We start from the raw sequence: 22,070 nt of genomic DNA, 5'->3' as shown, positions 1-22,070 counted from the left end.
CCCATGGGATCCGCCACCCCCGCTTCCTTGCTCGGGCACTTCCCACCCCCTTCCCTGGCTCCATCGCCCCCCTCTGCAGCGCCTTCCCTCGTTCCTGCACCTCTCGGGCTCCGTCCCCTCCTTTGGCCCCCAGTAAAGATGGTACTTCCTGACGCATCCCTGTGTGGTCCCCTGTATTGCAGCCCGCGCCCACTGGGGGTCGCTGAAACCCAGTGAAGGCGATTTTCCCGAGGGTCCTGGCTCACGCGGAGATTCCCATTGGCTAAATGGACACCGATCCCCTCCCCGGACAAAGCCGGCAGCTGCTGGTCCCCGTGGCTAGAGTGGCCAAGCCCAGCGTCAACCAACCAAATAGTTACCAAATGCCTACTGTGAGCCTGGCACTGTGCTGATCTAGGAAGACCCGAGTTCAGACCCTGCCTCACATTCTAGCCGTGTGAGCCTGAGCAAGTCACTTAATCTGTTTTCCTCGGTTTCCTCTCCTGTAAAATGCAGATTCTAAAAGCACCTGCCCCACAACGTTTTGGTGAGGAGAAATGAAATCCTATTTGTGAAGGGTTCTCACTCTCACTGTTAGAATGCACTATAAAAGCTTGTTTATTCTTATTCTTATGAAGGCAATAACTGCCCCCAGGAAAGTGGCAGGGGGAGGAGGGGGAGGCAGAGGAAGGAGGAGATGGAGATTGACATTCTCCCCAGGTACCCTGTAGGATCAGATGACCGAGCCGATAAAAATCACTCCTATAAATTGATGTCTTGGCCCCCTTCCCCTCTTCCCTGTGGGAAGTCCTAGTTTCTCATTAAACTACTTCATGACCTTAGAATTTCCCCAGGTTCGTTCAGCACCGTCTTTCCCAGAACTGAGCAGATTTTATGTTGCTGTTGTTTAGTCTTTTTCTGTCTTTCTTCAGAATCCCCTTTGGGGTTTTCTTGGCGTTGCCTAAAGTCCTCGAAATAAGTCCCCAAAGAGCTCCAGAGTAGAATTTCCAAAGCTTTTTAGACTTCTTTCGAAAGGATTAAGTGATCAGTATTCATTTTAAAGCAAAATACACTCAGTGAGATACCGAACAGTCTTTAAACATTGCAATGGCCTTCTCTAAAAGTTCAATTCATAATTTAACAGCATTTAGATAAATTTCCTAAGTTCCCCTTCGAAGGAAACAATTCTATCAGCTGGAGTGGCTTGCCATTTACTTCTTCAATGGATTCCATTTTACAGAGGAGGAAATGAGACAAATAGAGGTTAAATGGCTTGTCCAGGATCACACAGGTAGTAATTATATGAGTTTGAACTCGGATCTTCCTGACCCCAGGCTTTATTCACTGTATTACTTCTCTGCCCATAAGAAAAACAGGAAGCTCTCGGTAACACAAATAATATGATGGATTATGAAATATAAAACAATATTTATTGCCAGTCAAATCATATAAATGCAGCTGAAGTCATTTCTGAATTATTTTCTATTGACAACTACTTTATCCATCAATACTTTAGGCTGATTACATTAGGGACTAATATGGAATCATTTTGATTCAATTACACTTTGAATTTTTATAGTTTCTAAACGTATCACTTTAATGTCCAAATTAATTACACAGGAATTTAAAGCCCTTCAGATTTCAAAAGTCTGTCTCTCCTTTCACTCTCGGATTCTACCCTTCACTATTTTCTTGGTCCCTCTCGTCTTTATTTCTCAATCATATCCCAACATAACACTCCACTGAGATTCTCCTTTGCACTTGTTCTTTTGTAATCTCAAAGAATTGCAAAAGTTTGATATTTCAAGTAACAAAGTCTATTTCAGTTGCTTTTAAGTGACTTTGCTGCTTATTGACCCATATAATTAAGTTCTGTTTAATCATTCACAGAAGTTTAAAATACAGTGCCAAAAAAAAAAAAAAAACATCCGCCTACACTTAAATTTTGCTTATTTCAAATTATACCTTGATTGCAAAAGTGGAGAAAAGAATTCATTTCCAAGGTGGAGAAAAGAATTCATAATAGGTGGTTTGTAAGCATCAGACACGTTTATAAAATACAGACTACAAACCTATGTTTTTTCTTTTTGCCTGGAGACTTTCTTAACCCCCACCTTTACTCACTTTCTTTATTAAAACAATAAATCTATTAATGCTCCAGGGGAGAAAGAATGCTAAAAAAAAAAAAAAATCTAAGTGCTATTTACATGTATCTTAATTTTGGGATGAGGTGTAAGCCCTCCAAAACCCACTAAGAAATTTCAGTATTTACAAAAATATTCAAGCCATAGTTTGAAATTTTACAGTCAAGCTATTACCTTTCAGTTATAAATTGAATCCCTAATTCATGGTAGTTTAAATTGTTACAAACTCAGAAAAGGATTTCCTTTCTTTCTTCTGTCTTTTTCTCTGTAATTCCACACTACCCATACTTGAAAAAACAGAGAGGAAACTATGTCTTTGGAAGCCTTTGAAACACCCAGGGATTTTTGTGCATGACTATTCTATAACTGTGTCTCCCCCAAATCTGATCGAAGTGTTAATTAATGTCCCCGTTTATAAAATGCAAAATGGATAATTTTGATTACGTTCAATTAAAAAGAATTTACACAAAGTCAAAGCAGCAAAAATTAGAAGGGAAGCAGAAAACAGGGAAAAAATTTGCAGCTAATATTTCTGATAAAGACTTCATATCTAAAATATACAAAGAAATGACTCAATTTGTAAGAATACAAATCATTCTCCAAGTGATAAATGGTCCAAAGATATGAACAAATAATTTTCAGATGAAGAAATTAGAGTCATTTCTAGTCATATGAAAAAAATTGCTCCAAATTACTACTGAGTAGAGAAATGCAAATTGAGACAACACTGAGGTATCACTTCACATATCTCAGATTGGCTAAGATGACAGGAAAAGATGATAAATGTAAAAGGAGATGTGGGAAAACTGGGACACTAATGCATTGTTGGTGGAGTGATGTTCTGATTCAGTCATTTTGGAGAGCAAATTGGAACTAAGCTCAAAGAACTGCACTATAAAACTGCACATATCTTTTGATCCAGCAATCTCACTACTGGATCTGTATCCCAAAGAGATTATAAAAAAGAGGAAAGGATCCATATGTGCAAAAATGCAGCTTTTATCCTATTGTCAAGGAACTGGAAACCAAGTGAACGCTCATCATCTGAGGAATGGCTGGATAAATTATAATATTGTTCTAAAGCTGAATCCAAAGATATGTGCAGGTCCTATGTGTGTGTCTTATTCCTAATTTAACTCCTTTCTGATGTGAGTAGGTTTCAGAACTACCAATCCTTCTCCCCATCTAATATCTCTGTGTTGATTCTTCCTCTGCATCTCATTTGTATAACACAATAACTATTTTTACCTTTTCCTAAATAATTTTGCTTTTTAGAGTCAATTCATACTCAGCTATATCCCAGTCTTTCTTTTGGATTAACTAATATTGATCTTAGAGATATGGTTTATAATTCCACATATAAAACATCAACAGTTTGTCTTTGTTTAGTTCCTTGAACTTTCTCTTTGATATTGACTTTACTTGTTAGATTTTCTATCGAGTTCAGATTGTTTCAGAACAAAATCCTGAAAGTCTGCAAATTCATTAAGTGTCCTTTTTGTTTGTTCAGTAGTATGTTTAAGTTTGCTGGCTATAATATTTTTGACTATCATTATGTAATATTCCAGGACCTATAGTTGTTTGTTGTAGCTGCTGATGAATTATGTGCAGTTGTAATTTTAGCTCCCTTATAGTTGCATATTTTTTGTTTCTTCTAAAATTTTCCCTTTGATCTGGGGATTTCCAAATTTAGCAATAGTGTTCCTATATCTATTCCTAGTAGGATCTCTTTGAGGTGATGATTGGTGGATTTTTTCTATTTCTACTTTCCTCTCTTGTTCTGTCCTTTAGGACAATTTTCTTGATTTCTTGTATTATTGTGTCAAAGTTCTTTTTTTGGTGATAGCTTTCAGGTCTAATTATTCTTATATTTTCTCTTCTTGATCTATTCTCCAGATCTGTTGTTTTTCTTATTAGATGCTTCACATCCTCTCCTGTTTTTTCGTTCTTTATATATTGTTTTATTATTCTTTGGTCTATTAAAGCTTCCCTGACTTCCCCTTGCCCAGTTCTAATTTTTAAATACTGCTTTTCTTCTTTAAGATTGGGGAATCTCCTTTTGTAGTTGTTTGGCTTTCTTTTCATGGTCTCATTTTTCTTGAGCAGTTTTAAAAACAGTTTTTCCTCAATCTCTTTCATTTGATTTTTGAAATCTTTTTTGAGTTTCTTTGACAATTCTTTCTGGGAAGATAGTAATTTAATGTTACTCTTTGGGGTAGGAGAGGTTTGTTGTTGTTGTTGTTGTTGCTGTTGTTGTTTTTACCTAATGTCCTCCTCTGAAGATAGACATTAGTCTTTCCTATTCCCATAAGTTTCTATGGTTGGGTTCTTCCTCCTTTACCTGCTCATTTTTTTTTTAAATTACAATTTACCAGTGTAACCAACTCTAGTCCTGGGATGGGGGGGGGGATGCTTCTAGCTTCACTTCAGTTCTTCTTTCTGCTCTAGAACCCCCAACCAAGAACTCCACCCTCCTGTAAGTGCCCACAGCCAGCAGCTTCCCTGCCCTACTTACTTCTGCATGCTCCAGGTGGGTGCTGGCTCCTTCTGACTGAGGGCTATGTCTCAGCTCTTTTTGATCAGCTGAGATTACCTCAGTCTTCTCAGACCCAGCCCCTGTTTGGATTGGGCTGAGGCTACCTTCAGGGCTACCCACTTTTTGTTTCTGTGGCTGGGAGGTGTTTATGTTTCACACAAACTACTCCTCCCTCTTGGAGTCTTTCTTCTGGTCTTTTGGGAGTAATCCTAGCAAGACTCCGGCTCTGCCCCAAAGTTTTATTTGTTTTTCATCAGCTTATGTTCACCCCAAGGTGCAATTTTGTTTTGTTCCTGGGGAAAATCTGGAGAACTTGGAATTTTCTGCTCCACTGTCTTCCCAGGATCCTCCCTCCTCCTGCACTCTTGAAGATAAAAGTATGTCATCAAACCGCCTCCTAGAAATTGCCTCATTTATTTAATAAGGGTTTGTCTTGTTCCTAGTGTTCCTAGTTAAGGTGCTCTTGCCAGAAGGCCTCAGGGTTCAAAGTCATTAACTTTGATCATCCTCTTATAAGATATTCCAGCTTTCTAAGCCATTTAAAGATTTCCTTCTGATCTGTGAGCACTAACAGGCCTGGGGTTCACTGTAACTTCTGGAAACAGAGGTTGTGAGAAGAACTCTAGATAGATTGGTCACCCACCCAGGAGAGGTCAGCCTCCATGGAAGACCCGGACGAAGTCCCATCAGTGAAGGGGATCCCTTTCATTCAGAAAATCCATAATGTGGAGGCAATCGAAAAAATGTACGATGAGTTTGAGGTTCGGGACAAAGATGTCATCATAATGACCTACCCCAAGTCAGGTAAGGAGCAGGTGGGGAACTGGGAGGGGGAAAAGGAATCACAAGAGGTGAGCTTTCTGTTGTTCCTGCATATCTAAGCCTCAAATCATGAGATCCAGAATCAAATTTCTCCTTGTTGGGTCTTTCACCTTTTGGAGGCAAGTCAAAACAAGCCAACCAACCTTTAAAAAGCTGTGGGGATCAGTTCTCTGATGCTTGTGCTAATTTGTTCCTAATAATTCACACCAATCATGGGCTTCATCAGCCATACTATTCATATGCAAATGGTGAAATGTTGAATTCTGTGGATAAGTTTACTTTCCTTGTCAGTACAAGTTCCTGAGGCTCCGAAGGAAAGTGTGGGAGAGGAGAGGGATAGGGCTGAATCCCAGATTCCCAGGGATAGGCCTGAGACCCAGGCAGGTCTCCAGAGTTCCTTGTGCTGACCTCATGGTTGTGCTTCTGGGAAACTTGGACAATCCATCAGCACCACGTTGGCAAACTGGATGGCTGCCATTTGAATTGTCTCGGGATGATTCTGAAGGTCACTTGGCAGGATCAGGTCCTGGAAACTATGATCCTTTCTTGAACCAAATTGCCATCTTCAATGAGCTAGCCATGTTGTTTTCATGCCAAATTTATGCTTTCCAAAAGGACTATTTTATGGGGATCCCACACAGTACAAATGTTCACGTGGTGGTCGGAAAAATTAAGACGAGGACACTTCTCGAGAACTTTGGAATTTGTAGTACTGGGCCACCCAGCTTGGTGTGCCCTCATCAGAGAAAGTACTGTGCCCTGTGAGCAGAGCAGAATTGAATCAGCTCCAACCCAATGGGAGATGTGCACGTTCAGAGAATCTCACCCAGGGTCAGCTGTAATTCTTGTCCTAACTTCAGAGCAGTTGGAGGCTCATACTGGTCCAATCGGTCACTGTTGGACACACTGTTGCTCAACTCTAACACGGTGATGTCATTTTGGCCCACTTCACGGGAGAAGGTGTGCAACCAGTCCCCGATATCATGTGCCGGGCACCCAGTGAGATTGTGGGGATGCAGTGAAAAGTAAGAAATCCTTGGAGGAGTTCACAGTCTATTGGGTGACCCAAGCCATGATTGTGAGCAACAAGAAATCAGGGATCCTGTATTGATGCCCCCCAACTTTGACCACATTTAGCTTTTGCACCGGCTGTGTCTCTTATGCCTAGAAGGCTCTCCTCCCTCACCTCTGCCTCTCAGCTCCTCTGGCTTCCTGCAAGACTGAGCCCACATACCATCTTCTGCAGGAACCCTTCTCTGAGACTGCCAGTGCCCTCCTCTCTGAGATTTCCTTCCATCCATTCTGTATGTTTTTTCTGCGCACTGAGTTAGTTACATGTGACCCCACACCTTAGACTGCGAATTCCCGTCGAGAAGAGACCGTGTTTTCACTTTCTTTTTTGGTATCAGGCATTCGCTCACCACAGCATTTGAGATCAGCAAGTGATCAAAAAAATTTGCTGAATGATTATTTATTATTTGATGTGTGCATCCAACTATTCAGGCAAATTTGAGCTTTGTGCCGGGGAAATTTTCTTGACAAGTAGCACTGTCCCAAGTAAAGTTGGGCATTCTTCCTTCCCTGCCTCCCTGGAAGCCTTTCCTTGATTTGATCAAATATAGGCTGCATTAATACCTCTGTGGTGTCTCCTACCTCTAAATGTCTATGATTGTATGAAGGAAATGTTCATGAGCCTCCTCCCTCTTTTTTCTTCTGTTCAGGAACCCACTGGATGATAGATATCATCAGTCTGATCTACTCCAATGGGGACCCCAGTTGGATCAAATCTGTCCCTGCTTGGAAACGCTTTCCCTGGATAGAAATGAAAAATGGCTTTGAATTAATCAAGAATAAGGAAGACCCAAGGTTCTTGACTTCCCATCTTCCAGTCCATCTTTTCCCTAAATCCTATTTTAGCAGCAAGGCCAAAGTGAGTACATAAGACCCTCAGAAGCTAGAGCACCTCGGCTATATTTCTTAGTAATTCAGAGAGGAGAAGAGGCAGACAAAGAAAGCTCTCCACCTCCAGTCCTCTCCACACCACCCTAATCACCTTCCTGCTGATCCCCTCCTACCAGGTGACTGCTCATTTTCCCCTCTGGGCAGCCAAGGGCCAAGACTCTGTGGAGAACAATTGGCAGAAGGGCGTGAGATAAAGGAGAAGGGAAAGGGAAGAAGATGAAAGTATGCCCCTGATTTCGATAGGTTTGAAAGTATGACCGAGATTAGACTGGAGAAGGGCAAATTTGGCAGAAATTGAGGAGGCTGAGTGGGGGGAGCAGGAATACTAGGGAAGTACTCAAAAGAGACTACAGATTTTCTTTCAGTATTTGAAGAGCCTTGGAGGGCTCCAGAGGAGACAGCCAGAAGCAGCGGGAACAGGTTATAAATTATCTAGTTGAAGTTAGATGTCAGAAACTACTGACTGACAACCAGAACTAGCACAAAAGAAAGAGAGGTAGTGGGGTCTCTCCTCCTGGAAATGTTAAGGCAGAAACTAGAAGGACATATAAAAAATGTAATAGTGAGCATTGGGGCAATGAGGTGGCAAGTGGCTAGAGTGCTGGGCCCGAAGTCACAAAAATTCATCTTCATGAGTTAAAAACCATCCTCAGACACTTACCAGCTAGGTCGCCTTGAGCAAATCACTTCAACCTGCTTGCCTCAGTTTCCTCATTTGTAAAATCAGTTAGAGAACAAAATGGCAAACCACACCTGTGTCTTTGGCAAAACAACCCCCAATGGGGTCAGCCCTGATTAAACGATTGAACAATAACAACAACAACAAATAACGAGTATTCTTTTTGTCTAAAACACTATTTTTATTCACAACACAATGGTAAACAATATCCTTAACATGAAGACTCAATTTCTTACAGATCATTATGTCATCTTAAAATGAAAAAAAAATCCAAGAAACAGGCAATTAAAACATGAGATGTGGTCTTGCTGGGTATTTTAACCATAAACTACTCTCTTCTCGAAACAAATCGCAAAATGTCTTATGTCTTCCAGTTAGTACAAACCATTTCATTCCTGTAACAAAGTAATGAAAGCATAGCTGGCGCGAGCAGAAATAACCGATTTCAGTTCCTGGGATGAAACGAGACTTTAGTTAGTTCTTCAGAAAGATTGATTTTTTCCTAAATCAATATTTGTCTCGGGACACAGTCTGGATCATTTTCACAGCAACAGTCTAATGACTACACGACATTGCAAGAGCCACATGATGTCACAAGATATGTGCTCCAAAGGCTGTCCGACACTCCCCACATCTGGCGGGAAATCATGTTATTAAAACATGAGATAGAATGAGCCCCATCTTCTGATCTAGTTTTTCAATGTTTCTTGTATTTTTTCCTTAACAAAAATTGTTTTCATAATTCCTTCAAGAAAAATACAAAAACCTACGTAACTAAATTGTATACAGTCTATTTCAATGTAGTCAAGTACTCCAAGTCACATCCATACTATTTCACGGATTTTGCTCTTTCTTCAGGTCATCCTCTAAATTCTTTTTCTCCTCCTCCTCTTCCTGATTTCTCTTTCAGATGATTTATATTGCCAGGAATCCAAGGGATGTCATCGTATCTTATTACCATTTCATCAATCCCTTTGCACTTGATAGCTCATGGTCAGCTTTTGAAAATTTCTTTGAGAGCTTCCTGCGAGGAAATGGTGAGTGAGGGAAGAAAGGCAGAATCATATCATAAGCCTCTTTCTTCTCCCTTTTCTCTTTTTCCTCCCCATTCCCCTTGGGATAAAAACAAAACCTCCTGTTTCCTTTGTGCCCTTCCACTTGCTGGGACACGCATTCCTACCAACAGCTTAGGGATGAGAGACAACAAGGATTGTCTCTCCCCGGTTAGAGCAGAGAGATGAGGATCCAGACTGGGGAAGTGATTTTCTCAAGCTTCTATAACCAAGAAATTGGCAGAACTGGCCACATTTGAGGCCAGGATTTCTGAATCTTAAGTTCTTTCTGAGGAGCAGAGTCTCAAGAGACTAACTTAGAGCATAGATTGCAATTTACTCAAGTCCGCCAACCTCACCCAGGGAGTCCATTCTAACATGTCCTTGCTGAGATTCCCCAGGCTGAAGTCAGCACCTGGTGACTTTCTCATGTCCCTTCTCCCAGCTAGCCTTCTCTTGGGAGACATTTCTTTGTGTTTGGGAATCATGTCACACCCTACCCTATATGTCATACGAGAGCAGAACTTAATTCTCTGTCCTAGACCCCCATTCTACTCACCCTTTAGGATAGAGTAAGCGCCCTGTGAATCTGTGAAACCAAAATGACCTGGGCTCCCATCTCTCTTCCCCAATTCCCTTCCAGTAGTGTATGGGTCCTGGTTTGATCACATCAAAGGATGGCTGTCCATGAGAAATTCAGAGAAGTTCTTGTTCCTAACTTATGAGGAACTTCATCAGGTAGGCTCTCTCTCTTTCCTTTTTTATCTTTCCTATTCAATTGTTAATTGTCTTCATTTCATCTTGTGTATATCTCTTTTATGCATGGTTGTTTACAAGTTGTCTCAGTCAATCAATAAACATTGTTTTTTTTGGTCCAGTAGTTGTATCCAACTCTTCATGGCCCTATTTGGAGCTTTCTTGACGAAGATACTAGAGTGATTTGCCATTTCTTTCTCATCTTATTTTTCAGATGAGGAAACTGAGGCAAAGAGATATGGGTACATGTATGTATGTTTATGTACATGTATATGTGTATATATATATATATATATATATTTATCTGTAGAGTTTGTTTGCACATAGTTGTTTCTATATTGCCTCTCCCATTGGACTGGGAATTCCTTGAGGACAGGAACTGTATTTTTGTATACCTCACACATACATACATACATACACACACACACACACACACATATATGTACATGTATATACATATATGTGTATGTGATAAATTGGAGACATTAAACAGGGAGAAAACACAGGAATTAAAGGTGGCTGGCTAATGCTTCCTGTGAAAGTTGGGGTTTTAGTTGGGACTCCAAAGGAAATCAGGGAGATCAGAAGGCAGAGCAAAGGGTTAGTGTTGCAGATACGGGGGACAGCCAGAGAGGATGCTTGGAGCCAAGAGATGGAGGACAACCATCTCTTCTGTTTGAAACAACCAGGAAGCCAGTGCCATTGGATCACATAGTGGGTGTTGTGGAATAAAGTGTAAAAAGATTGGAAAGAGGGAGGGAGGGAGATTGTGCAAGGGCTTTGAATGACAGAGCATTTTGGATTTGATCCTGGAGATAACGGGAAGCCATTATTGAGCAGAAGGCGACACGATGAGATACGAGCTTTAGGAAAAATCCCCTGGTAGCTGAATAGAGGGTGGCCCGAAGTGGGGAGAGGCTTGAGGCGGGCAGACCCCATCCTGGCACTTGCTGCCCTGGTTCAGAATTGGAGCGATGAGGGCCAAAACCAGAATGATTATAATGTCAGAGGAGAAAAGGGGGAGTATGTGAGAGACGGTACAGAGGTAAGGCTAACAGGCCTTGACAAGAGCTCGGAGACAAGGGGGAGAGATGGGGGTGATCAAAGGCAACAGCTAGATTGGGACTTGATTGGGAGAATGGAGCCATGTTTCCCTTTATAAAAACAGGGAAGGCAGGAATTGGGGAGATTTTAGGGGGAATGATAATGAGTTCTGTTAGGGTCTGTTTAGTTTAAGACATCTGCTGGACATGCAATTCAAGATGTCTGAGAGGAAGTAGAGATGTGAGAGTGTGGAGAGCTTGCAGCAGGGTGGATTTGAGAATCATCCACAGAGAGATGGGAAGGGAATCCATGAGAGCCAGTGAAATCGCCAAAGAAGTATGTATAGAGGGAGGAAGAAGGAGCCGAGACAGAGTTGGAGAGAATCAATGACCTGCGTGAAAAGGCAGGCCAGGAGATAGAGAGGGAGTGGGTGGAGGAATAGGAAGATAGCCAGGAGACCGTGGTGTTCCATATAATTGAGACAGGAGAGTGTCCAGGAGAGAGTGACCAGCCTGCAGAAAGGTCAAGGATAATGAGGGTGAGGAGGTTGAGATTTCTACTCCAGGAAAAAATCCCAAAAGCACCCCAAAAGTGTGCCATTCCAAGTTCATCCAAACCCAACTCCTTCTCCCTTTCCACTCCTTCCATCTCATCCTTGGCCATGTCCCCTTTCACCCAAAATACTGGTCTTCTGGGGGCCCCCACACTCAGCCAGAGTCTGGAAGAGCTTATCTCGAACTTGATCTCCTCAGATGGGGCAGCCCTTGGCTTGCTGGCTCAGGCTCACTGAGGTGGTTACTCTAAGTACCTCCAAACTCCCCAAAAAGCAGCAGAACCTGATTTTTCAAAGCCACATATAGGGGAGAAAGAGAAATGGAAGGAGAGTGAATGAAGTGGATTAGAGGAAAAAGCCTTGGTGGCCGATGGAAAGGGAACTAGCCTCCGATTGAGGCCTTTTTACCCCAGAGCTTATTCCGTTCACAGACAGAGCCAGGACCTTGTAACAATCAGTGCATAGAGGACGAGGAGATCCACACGCAGGAGGCTAGGGGCCCTCCAGTCTAAGGCTGAGGGGAAAGCAGATACGCACTACTAGGGAAAAGAGAAGCCACGCTTTTCGGGGAAGAAGCCCGAGTATTAGCCTAACTTGGCAGCCCATTCATCAACCGAGGGGCTGACGGAGCAAGGAGCAAGGAGGGACAATTCAGAGAGACCGGATTCCAAGCCCAGCCAGAGCTGGGCCCTGAAGATAGCACCATAAAATGTGGTAACATATTTTCAAAATCAGTGAGTGGTCTTTTCAGTCCCTGCCAGCTCTGGGTCCATTGGCAAGAGTTCTTTCAAGGCCATGTCCGTATGTGTCAGAAACTTCTCCCCAGAGCCAGCCACATGATGCTGATGTCCTTAGTGTTGTTGTGGTCTGATGAGAGGAGCTCCCATGATTGTGAAGGACTTCATTTTTCTCCCCAGCCACCCTTGGGCTTTCCTTTACTCCCTCTCCTTGTCTACTTTCATTCTTTTCCATCCCATTTTCCTTCCTGCCTGCTCTTCCTTTCCTCCATTTTTCTGATTCTGTTCCTTCCTTTTCTCTTTCTTCTTTTGATTGTTCTCTTTCTCTTCTTTGTCTAATTCTTTCTCCCTCTTAAATTCTTCATTCTTTTTCAATTTCCTTAAAGTTCTCTTGCCTTCTCCTCTGCAGCCCTCCTTTGCTAATCTTCTTGTCCTTATTTTATCTAATTCCTCTTCCCTTTCTCCTTCTTCTCCCCAACCACTTCCCATCCTCCTGATTGTATGTATTTCCTGCTTTGCCATCCACTCATCATCCCTTAACCTTCCACTTCCTACTTTTTTTTCCTTTCTTTCTTCCCCTCTCCTTCCTTTATCTTTCTATCTTGTCAGGCTACATCCTTTCTTTTTCCATCCATATCTTCTTGTTATTTTTCTTCCTTTCTTTCCCTGCTGCTCTTTCTTTTTAAAAATGATTTCTTTCTTTCCTTCTATGTCTCTATTCCATTTTCTCACTCTTTTCCTCCAATATTTCTTAATAATTTCTCCTCCTTTCTCTTTTCTTCCTGAAAAAAAAGCAAAACAAAATTGGAAGGCAGCTTGATGGCTCAGTGGATAGAGCACGAGTCCTGGAGTCAGGAGGAGCTGAGTTCAAATCCAGCCTCAGACACTTAACACTTACTGGCTATGTGACTCTGGGCAAGTCACTTAATCTCAAATGCCTGTCCAAAAAAATCCCAGAGCTTCTTCTTTATCTGTTTTTCTTTTCTTCTTCTTTTTTCTCTTTATCTCTACCTCCCCCACGAGCTCTTCACCCATTCACCATATCCCCTACATTTACTTCTTTTTCCTCTTCCCTGTGCTCCCTCCAAATCCTCATCGTGTTCTCCTTGCTTGCTTAATTCCCTTCCCACTCTTGCTCCAGCGCTCCCTCTCCTTGCCACCTCCAATTCCAGCTCCCATGTAGCTCCTCCTCTGCCCCCAGCCTCCAATTCCTCTTCTGTGGTGTTCTTTGTCTTTAAAATGATAATGGTTCTCCCTGGGAGCAGGTTTCTTGGGGAGGTTTTCTGGAGGCAGCCTTAGTTTCAGTTAAAAGCACCCAAATGCAGCCAGGGGCTAAAAGTTCAGATCTTTTATTGTGTTCTTCAATATAGCTGGGTTAGCTTTCTTAGAGGCCTCTCTCTCTGCTTGGTTCTAAGAGCTCGTGCAGCTTTGTCCTTTGCTTCTGCCTCTGCTTTCTTCAGCCTCCAGCCAGCACCTCCTTGTCTGGGGCTGGGCAGCTTTCTGGAGAGCCTTTCAGACCAGCCTTGGTCTCAGTGGGGGAAGTGCAGGAGCCCAGCCACCACAGCTGTGTGAGATGAAGTGAATCTGGTTGCCCCTCCGAGAGAAGGCTTCTCCTGAACTGATCTGAGGCTCCCCTCTCAATGTTTTCAGCTCAACTCTCTGAGAGAGCCTCTGTCTGTTTCTTATATATGATCTCTTCTGAGAGAGTGGGATTTTGGGTTTCCCCCAGAGTGCTCTCTGACCCTGAGAGCTTCAGGGGAGGTGTGAATTCAGATATCTCATACTAAACCCTGAAATCTCCCAAACATGTGAACTCCAATGAGTACTTAAATATGTCTTGATTATATGAGCTCTCTAAAGGTGTGAACACAAGCATTGTTTCTATCAGTTGTACTTAGTACCTTGTTTCAAGTTCTGGCCCATAACATATCCTAGTAGGATCAGATCAATCATACTAAACCGTGCCAAATTAGATAATTATTGTCTCTATCAACTCTAATGACTTAAAACTTTGTAAAGATTCCACCATTCTTCCCCCTGCACTTCCCCTCAGATCTTCCCCTAAGGCTCTTCATTCTCTCTGCTTCTCCTAAATCTCCTAAATCTCCTTCTGTTACCTGAGTACTTTTCTTCCATCTCCTATGCTCACCCCTTATGCACTTACTATCTGCCTCTTCCCTGGTCTCCTCTTCTTCTCTTTTCTCATTTTGGCTTCCCCTTTGTCCTTCTTTTCTTTCTTCCTGCCCCATAATTTGAGGGTGTGATGTTTTCTCCTAGGATCTCAAGGTCAGTGTGGAGAAGATTTGTAGATTCCTGAGAAAAAAGTTGAGTGAGGAAGAAATAAGCTCAGTCTTAGAGAATGCCTCCTTTCAAGTTATGGAAAAACATAGACTGGAAAACAATGAGTCAATTGAATATCTGCGACGTAACCAAGTGGTGCTGATGAGAAAAGGTGAGGAAGAATGATCCTAGGGCTACATGGGATTTAAATAGGGGAATTCTTGTCCCACCCCAACAGAAACTAGGCATCCCAGAAATAGTATCAGAGAATCACAAAACACATAACAGTTGGCAGGCAGCCAGATTTCCTTCATTTATACCAAAGGTAGTGCCATGTTATCTATGCTCTGACCTACTCAGAGATAGGCTGCCCAAGAATCCAAGAAAACCTCCCAGAAAAACAAGAAAAGGGAAAGAAAATAGATTAGCTAAAATCAAGCAGACTCATCATCCATACTCCCTGAATGATGAATGAGAAGAATCACTCACTGGTTGCAGTGGAAGGTACTGCCCATAAATGGCAGTCACTAAAGGTCCATCAACTTTCTCCTTATAGGGTTGAGGAGGGAGGGAAAATGGGATGGAAAAGAATGATCACTAAAAGACCTGTCTCCAGACCATGTTGCCCTCTTTTTGCTGTGGCAGGAATCTGTGGAGAGTGGAAAAATTATTTCACAGTGGCCCAGATGGAAACATTCAACAAGCTATACCAAGAGAAGATGGAAGGGTTGGACCAGGACCTGTTCCCATGGAATCAATGCTGAAGTCAACTGTGAAATTTTTGTTGTGCTCTAATTTGTTCATATTTGATCTTCAAATAAGAAATAATTCTTCCTCTTCCTCCCTAGCCCTGTTCCCCTACTTTCTCTCCTCTCTTTCTTTTCCTCTCCTCTCCTCTCCCCTTCTTCTCTCTCCTCCTCTCCTTTCCTTTCTTCTCCTCTCCTTTTCTCTCCTTTTTTCTTCTCTTCTTGCTATAATTTGCACAAAGAAAAGTAATATTAGAGGCTCAGGACATCCATAATTCTTTCCAGAGGAAAACCTCCAGTGTGATTCCATTACTCATCATGTTAATGCTATCCTTGACAATCACGCTTTGGACGTTGGGGGATGTTCTTTGTAATGCTATGACTTTGAGTGTTTCAAACAAAAATGAATGTTGAATGTTGTAGGCTTTTCCTATCTATTGATATAATGGTTATTATAATCATTTATTAATAAATTATGTTGAGATTATATAATGTTAAAGTCATCTCCCCCAAATAATTATAATAAATCCGATCTGGTCATGGTGAATAGTTTTGAAAATGTCTTATTTTTTGCATCACTATTGATCCATTAATTTCTGGTCCATCTCTGGCTTAATATAACAAAAAACAAGCTCCCAGAAAGGGAGGGATAATGCATGAAGAAGACTAAGAAGAATGCATTTTTCTGGACTGTTATAAATATAATCTGAAGAGCTTTAAATAAGAAAGGAAAAAAATGAGATAATTGTTTACACATATTGGTGAAAGTATAGACTATAAAGAATTACAGTCAGATTCTGGCTAGCACTGATTAATTGTGGCAGAATGATTAATTGGGTAGAGTATCTGCCTGAGCAGAGGGAACAGAGGTACAATTCAAATGCAAAACCCAGAACCAGTTATTGTGCAAATACAGTACATGGTTGTGGGAACTGTAAACTTGTATGTCCGCTCCAAATATTGGGGATTTAGGAAGTGATTTATATGGTTTTACAGCAAAAGGAGGCAAGAGAATCATAAAGCAATATGTAGTAAAAATAAATCATTTTTTAAAAAGACTTTATAAATTGACTTCTTAACACCATCAAACTTGTGCTTCACACATAGATCTCTCATACGTACATTTGGTCAATCTGGCTGCTTTCTCATTTTTTCTCTTCTTTGTTGTCATTTCTGGACACCAGGTTGTTATTATTTGCCCTTCATTTAAAGTTTTTTTTTTTATTAAAAGCTTTTTATTTTCAAAATACATGCAAAGATCGTTTCCAACATTCATCCCTGCAAAACCCTGCGTTCCAAATTTTCTCCTCCCTTCCCCCCACCTCCTCTTCCAGACAGCAAGCAATCCAATCTGTGTTAAACATGTGCAATTCTTCTCTACACATTTCTGCATTTAGCATGTAGCACAATAGAAATCAGATCAAAAAGGATAAAAATGGAAAGCAAACAAAAAAACCAACAACAACCAAAAAGGTGAAAATTCTATGCTGTGATCCCCACAGTCCTTTTTCTGGTTGCAGATGGCTCTCTCTACCACAAGTCTATTTGTCCTTCATTCTCAAAGAGCACCATGACATCAGGGAGGCGAATGGGATTGAGGCGAGAAAGGATTGTGCAAAGTCACCCCCCTCACTTCCCCCTCCCCCCAAAGTTAGCTGGGTATAGTGGCCAGATAAAGAGCAGGATAATGACAGATGATCCTGGACACCAGGGACCCTGATGTTAGGTTACAAGTATGATCATTGTCTTTGATAGTCATGACAAGCCTTTTTTCTGTTTTCTTCCTTAAATATGTTTTGCCATGATTTTACTTCCTTAGATATCTTATCAAGATTCTCTCAATAGCTTTTTCTTATAGTGCTTATCCCTGCTATGAAATGCTGTAATAGCGATCTTCCAACCTTCTTTGTAGGGTTTCACTGAGGAGTTTTTCTCCTTTTTTTTCTTTTAAATTGGTATTATTATTTTTATTTGATTTGTTTATTTGATATTTTCCCCCAGTTAAATTCAAAATGAGTTTTTAAACATTTGCTTTGGAGAGTTTTGAGTTTTAGGTTCTCTTCTGTTATGAGCCAGAACTTGAAACAAGGTGATAACTCAATGGAATTGATAGAAACAGTGCTTAAGTTAACACCTTTGAGAGTTCACACATTAGCGCACACATTAGTTCACACGTTTGGGAGATTTCAGGGTTCAGTTTGAGATATCCAATTCATACCTCCCATAATCCCACTCTCAGAGGAGGAGTCAACCTTTAGGTTCACATTTTTAAGAGATCATATATAAAAAGCTCTTAGAGCTTCAGTCAGTCAGTCAGTTCGGAAGATTGCCAGGGTCGGAATTGAGCTAGAGGCAGAAGCTGACAGAAGCAAAGGAGAAGCTGCAAGAGCTCTTGGAATCGAGGAAAGAGAATTTTGAGGTGATTATTACATGGAACTGAAACTAAGGCTGCCTCCAGAAAACTTCCCCAAGAAACCTGCTCCCACAGAGAACGATCATATATTATACAAAGAAGAGAACACCACACTCTCCCTTATCCCCACCCACCATTACGAAACCACATGTGAAGTTACATAAAACATTTCCATAAAAGTCAAGTTGTGAATGAAAACATAGATCTCCCATCCTAATGAAAATAAAAACTTTCAAGAAAAATTAAGTTAAAAAGAAAGAGAGAAATAGAAAATGCTTCAATCTGTACTCAGGCACAATCAGTTCCTTCTCTGGGTATGGGTAAGAATTTTCATCACAAGTCCTTTAGAGTAGTTGTGGTTGATTATCCTACTGAGAATAACAAAGTCATTTACAGCTGGTCATCCCAGAACACTGCTATTTCTTTGTATACAGTATATTTCATTTCATTCGTGGAAGACTCTTCAATTTTTCCCCCTGACAGCATCCTGCTCATCATTTCTCAGAGAACAATAATATTCCACTACAAACATATACAACAGTTTATTGAGCCATTCTCCAATTGATATTCATTCCCTCAATTTCTAAATGTTTTGTCCTGAGAAGAGAGCTGCTATATATATTTTTTGTACATATAGGTCATTTCCTTTATTTTTTTTCCTTTCTGTTTTGTCCAAATCTCTTTTTGGAGTTTTTGTCCCCTTCTAAATAGGGGCTGCTTTAAATGACCATCTCTCCTCTTGGAAAGTAGGTCAAGTGCCTGCTGACTAATATCCTGTCTTGGCTCATTTCCTCTTCTGATTGTGGCAGTTGAACACTCTGTATTTTCTTAATGTACTAAACACCAAGGTCATCTCTTTTTCGTTGCCTGTTTTACATCATCAATGTCATTGATGTTTAAATGGATCAAGGTTCAGTTAGTTTCTTTTCAGATTTGATGTGCTGAGATTCTAAAGGTTCAAACAAATATTCCCTTTACTTGAAAATGTATTTAAATTCTCTCAAGGGAAAACAGTTTCCTAGGGAATATTGACGAAACTGTTCCTGAGGCAAGGAGGTCATTTCAACTTTATGCCCCCTTGCCGTGCCCAGTCAAGAAATTCAGGTTGTGTCAAATGCTTGTGGTTAAAATTCCCCTATAAATCTGTCCATGGATCACGCCATCTTTACTGACTCCTTCTTGGGGTTATAACCCACCAAGGCATTCTGCCTCATGGAGTCTTTCTCCCCGCCTTGCCACCCCCCCAGACACACACACCATGGTGTCTCTTCTCTGATCCCTCACCATGGCTCATGGTGTCTTTCTCCTTATAACTAACTCACCCTTTTAGGTACTTAAACTCCTCTATGGATTCAACCTGCCAACCAAGGGTATGCTCCAGTCTCATGGGTGTTCTCTTTCTCTTGCCTAGAGGAAAGAAAATCTCTTTTTGTACCTAGCTCAGTGAAATTTGTTATTTGAAATATGATAGTAATATGCCTTTTTTTTCCTGGAGGCAAGTGACTTGCTCAGGGTCACACAGCTAAGAAGTGTTAGTGTCTGAGTCTGGATTTGAACTCAGATCCTCCTGACTTCAGGGCTGGTGCTATATCCACTGAGCCATCTAGCTGCCCCTATAATACTAGTTTTAAAAGAGTTCTAATCAAAGCCCAGTAAAGGGATATGCAAATTGCAATCTGTCTGCACTGTGTTTACAGAAGATTTAAAAGTTTCCTAACTTTAGGAAAAGAGAAAAGCAGTTCCTGCTACTTTAAAACCTCTGGCAACAAACAGACTGTTTTTGGAATTAATTATCTAGAGTCAAACTTCAGAGGGACAGGTTATAAATACACTGACACCTTAATTCTTTCCTGGCTCACAAAGAGAAATGATTTGTGTGAACTGGAAAGTAACCAAATGGCAAGTCAGTTTGTCTGGAACATTTAATTAGAATTTAGGGAGTCTCGTGAACTGAAGTTTAGTCAATTTTTAGAAATTATTTTGTTTTCTTCCTACAACAAAGGGGAACTTTATTTAAGATCATGGAAATCCTCCCTGAGAACTTTCAAAGCTCAATAACTTGGGGACAGAATAAATATAACAACTAGAAGAAGGTGGAAAGTTTATTTAACCTTCCTAATCCTGTTTTATACTATTTTGTAAATTTAATTTAGGGAATTAGGTATTTTCACCTTTGCTAGAAAATTAGGAGTAAATTACAGCTAAGATTATTTGTCTATTACTTAGGAAAAATCTAAAATTGTTAACTAAGTTCTTTGGACTTACTGTCATCATGTTAAAACTAAAATAGGTAATTACTGTGTGTGGAACAAGGAGGAGGAGGTAAAGGCATCATCAGTTTGCCTTCAAGTATAAGAGTATGCATCACCATTTTTCCCCCTTCACAGAGTTGGGGGAGGTATCAAACAGCACAGATTAATGGGGGCGAGCAACAGCAAACTCAGCCCTTTTTCGGGGGTTTCTGTCGACTCCCCTTCATTTATAAGCTTACCAGTTTTCGTGAAACTCTCAGGGTAAACAAAGTCATCAGCCCTGAGAAATGAGCCTGTTTAGGATATATAGTTTCTAAACAAGGAATGTGTTCACTCAGAATCTATAATGTTTAATGATTGATCCTTTGCACCAGGATAAGTTTAAACGTATAAAACAAATTTAACAAAATCTCCTAGGTGTATAAGTCTTGGTAACCTTTTTAAAAAATAAGTTATCTAATCCTAAACTTCAATTAGTAGCATTTGCTGTTAGAGATAAAATCTCTTGGGACTGTAACTGATACTCTTTTGAGTTTTGAATTTGATTGCCTGATCATTCAATTAGTAACCCACTCTTTGAGAGAAATACCATAAGCTATTCCAAGAAATGTGATCCTGAACTGTTGCAGGTTGAAGCCTGTATCTGGACAAGAGTTAAAAGGACAATCTTGGCCTCCCCTCAAGGTGGGATCCTTTTGACTCAGTTTCCCAGTTGTGTCTCCTTGAATAAGAACCTACCTGATTATTCCTGAGCCTGGCTATAGAGTGGAACTATTGTTGGATATCAAACTGAGCTAAGGATGCTGTATCCTGTTGTGTGTGCGCTCCCAGGCTGAGGCCCGAAGAACCAGTTTTGGTGGTATTATAATCCTATCCCTGTATTTTCCTCATCTAGCAAATTTCTATAATTAGAGCAAAAGGTCAATATTAACCATAAGCACAATCCAATTACGCAATATCTTGTTGATCTGAAAATACGTAGTCATCATATTGTAAATAATCGGTGAATGAGGGTTTGGCCTAGTCATCTATCAGATATTAGATGTTTGTGTCAGTAGGAACTAAGGTTCTTGAAAGTTTCCAAAATAATATGAGAATAATTAACAAGATTGTCTGTAAGACCTATTATTTTATTGCTTATTGAAACTAAAGCTAAAGCGTCTTTAATATTTATATGTACTGTGCGTCCTGTGACACAGATACATTTCTTTACATGAAAAGCTGCTGGCCAATCTATATTGATCTCTATACATCTTATAGCAGCCCTTGTGGGCGTGTCTTTCTAGCTCAGATGAGCTCAACCTCTCTTTGTTAGATTTGTTTTTTATCCTAGATATTGGTCAGTTACAGCTGCATTAACCAGCTTCAAGGAGCTGAATCAACCATTGGATGCTTCAGTCAGTTCCAGCTTATACCCCCTCCGTAAATGAATGGGACCCTGCAGGTGATTCAGCTCTATGCCCATTCTCAGCAGGAAGAAGTTTCAGAAGATGAGATCATTGCCCTTGCCCCCAGAGGATTTTGGGGTCCATTGGTTTGGAGAGAAACTGGAACTGATGGGTGAATGACTCCAAAGTATCCAGTGTCTGGATGGCTCTCCTGTTACAATGTATTGGGGACTTAAGGATGGGACAAATTTTCACATCTCAGATAGGGGATTCCATGAGATTTCAGGCCCCTCAAAAATATACCGTACAGGCATGTTTGAAATATCCTGAAAATAATCTGACTTCGTGCTTTTGCATTTTGCTCCCCTTGCATGGGTCATTCTTATACTCACTGGCTTAGCCCCTTGTGCTTTCCAGTATGTTTTTCACTCATTGTCAGCTACGGGAACTGAAGTTCACGGACTTCACCTTCTGAATAAAAAAGGGGGGGAATGTAGAAGGCCAGTACTGAAGAAATCCATGTACAGGAAGAGCCTGGTCCAGGTTTTACTTGAGCCCTGCTCTCTCTATGGGCACACAGTTCAAAGCATAGGCTCATCTTCTCCCTTAACAATGAATGAATGACATGTTTGAGATAAATTCAGGGTAATCTTGATGAAGAATGCATGTGACAGGAACAAGGCGGCACAGCTATGCCATTTACCACTGTTATGATAAACACATTGTT

The 22,070-nt window shown here is 40.9% G+C and overlaps 1 protein-coding gene across 3 annotated transcripts; it reads left to right on the top strand.

The window, feature by feature from the left end:
- Positions 1–5,224: 5,224 nt before the first annotated feature.
- On the top strand, positions 5,225–15,837 carry LOC100920297 (bile salt sulfotransferase). Of its 3 annotated transcripts, none has more exons than XM_023501149.2 (6): positions 5,225–5,463; positions 7,203–7,411; positions 9,033–9,159; positions 9,821–9,912; positions 14,542–14,716; positions 15,190–15,837. In XM_023501149.2, exons 1-6 carry the CDS (start codon positions 5,322–5,324, stop codon positions 15,306–15,308), a joined length of 864 nt encoding a protein of 287 aa, XP_023356917.1. In that variant the 5' UTR covers positions 5,225–5,321; the 3' UTR covers positions 15,309–15,837. The 3 variants fall into 3 exon arrangements, with proteins under 3 accessions (XP_023356917.1, XP_003766638.1, XP_031820004.1); XM_003766590.4 differs by having other exon boundaries at positions 9,818–9,912; XM_031964144.1 differs by lacking the exon at positions 14,542–14,716 and having other exon boundaries at positions 9,818–9,912.
- The last annotated feature ends 6,233 nt before the right edge of the window (positions 15,838–22,070 follow it).

The sequence above is a fragment of the Sarcophilus harrisii genome, chromosome 3, assembly GCF_902635505.1.
Source record: "Sarcophilus harrisii chromosome 3, mSarHar1.11, whole genome shotgun sequence".
NCBI lineage: Eukaryota > Metazoa > Chordata > Mammalia > Dasyuromorphia > Dasyuridae > Sarcophilus > Sarcophilus harrisii.
The sequence above is the reverse complement of the archived record's forward strand: the minus strand, read 5'-3'. Positions and strand labels throughout refer to the sequence as shown.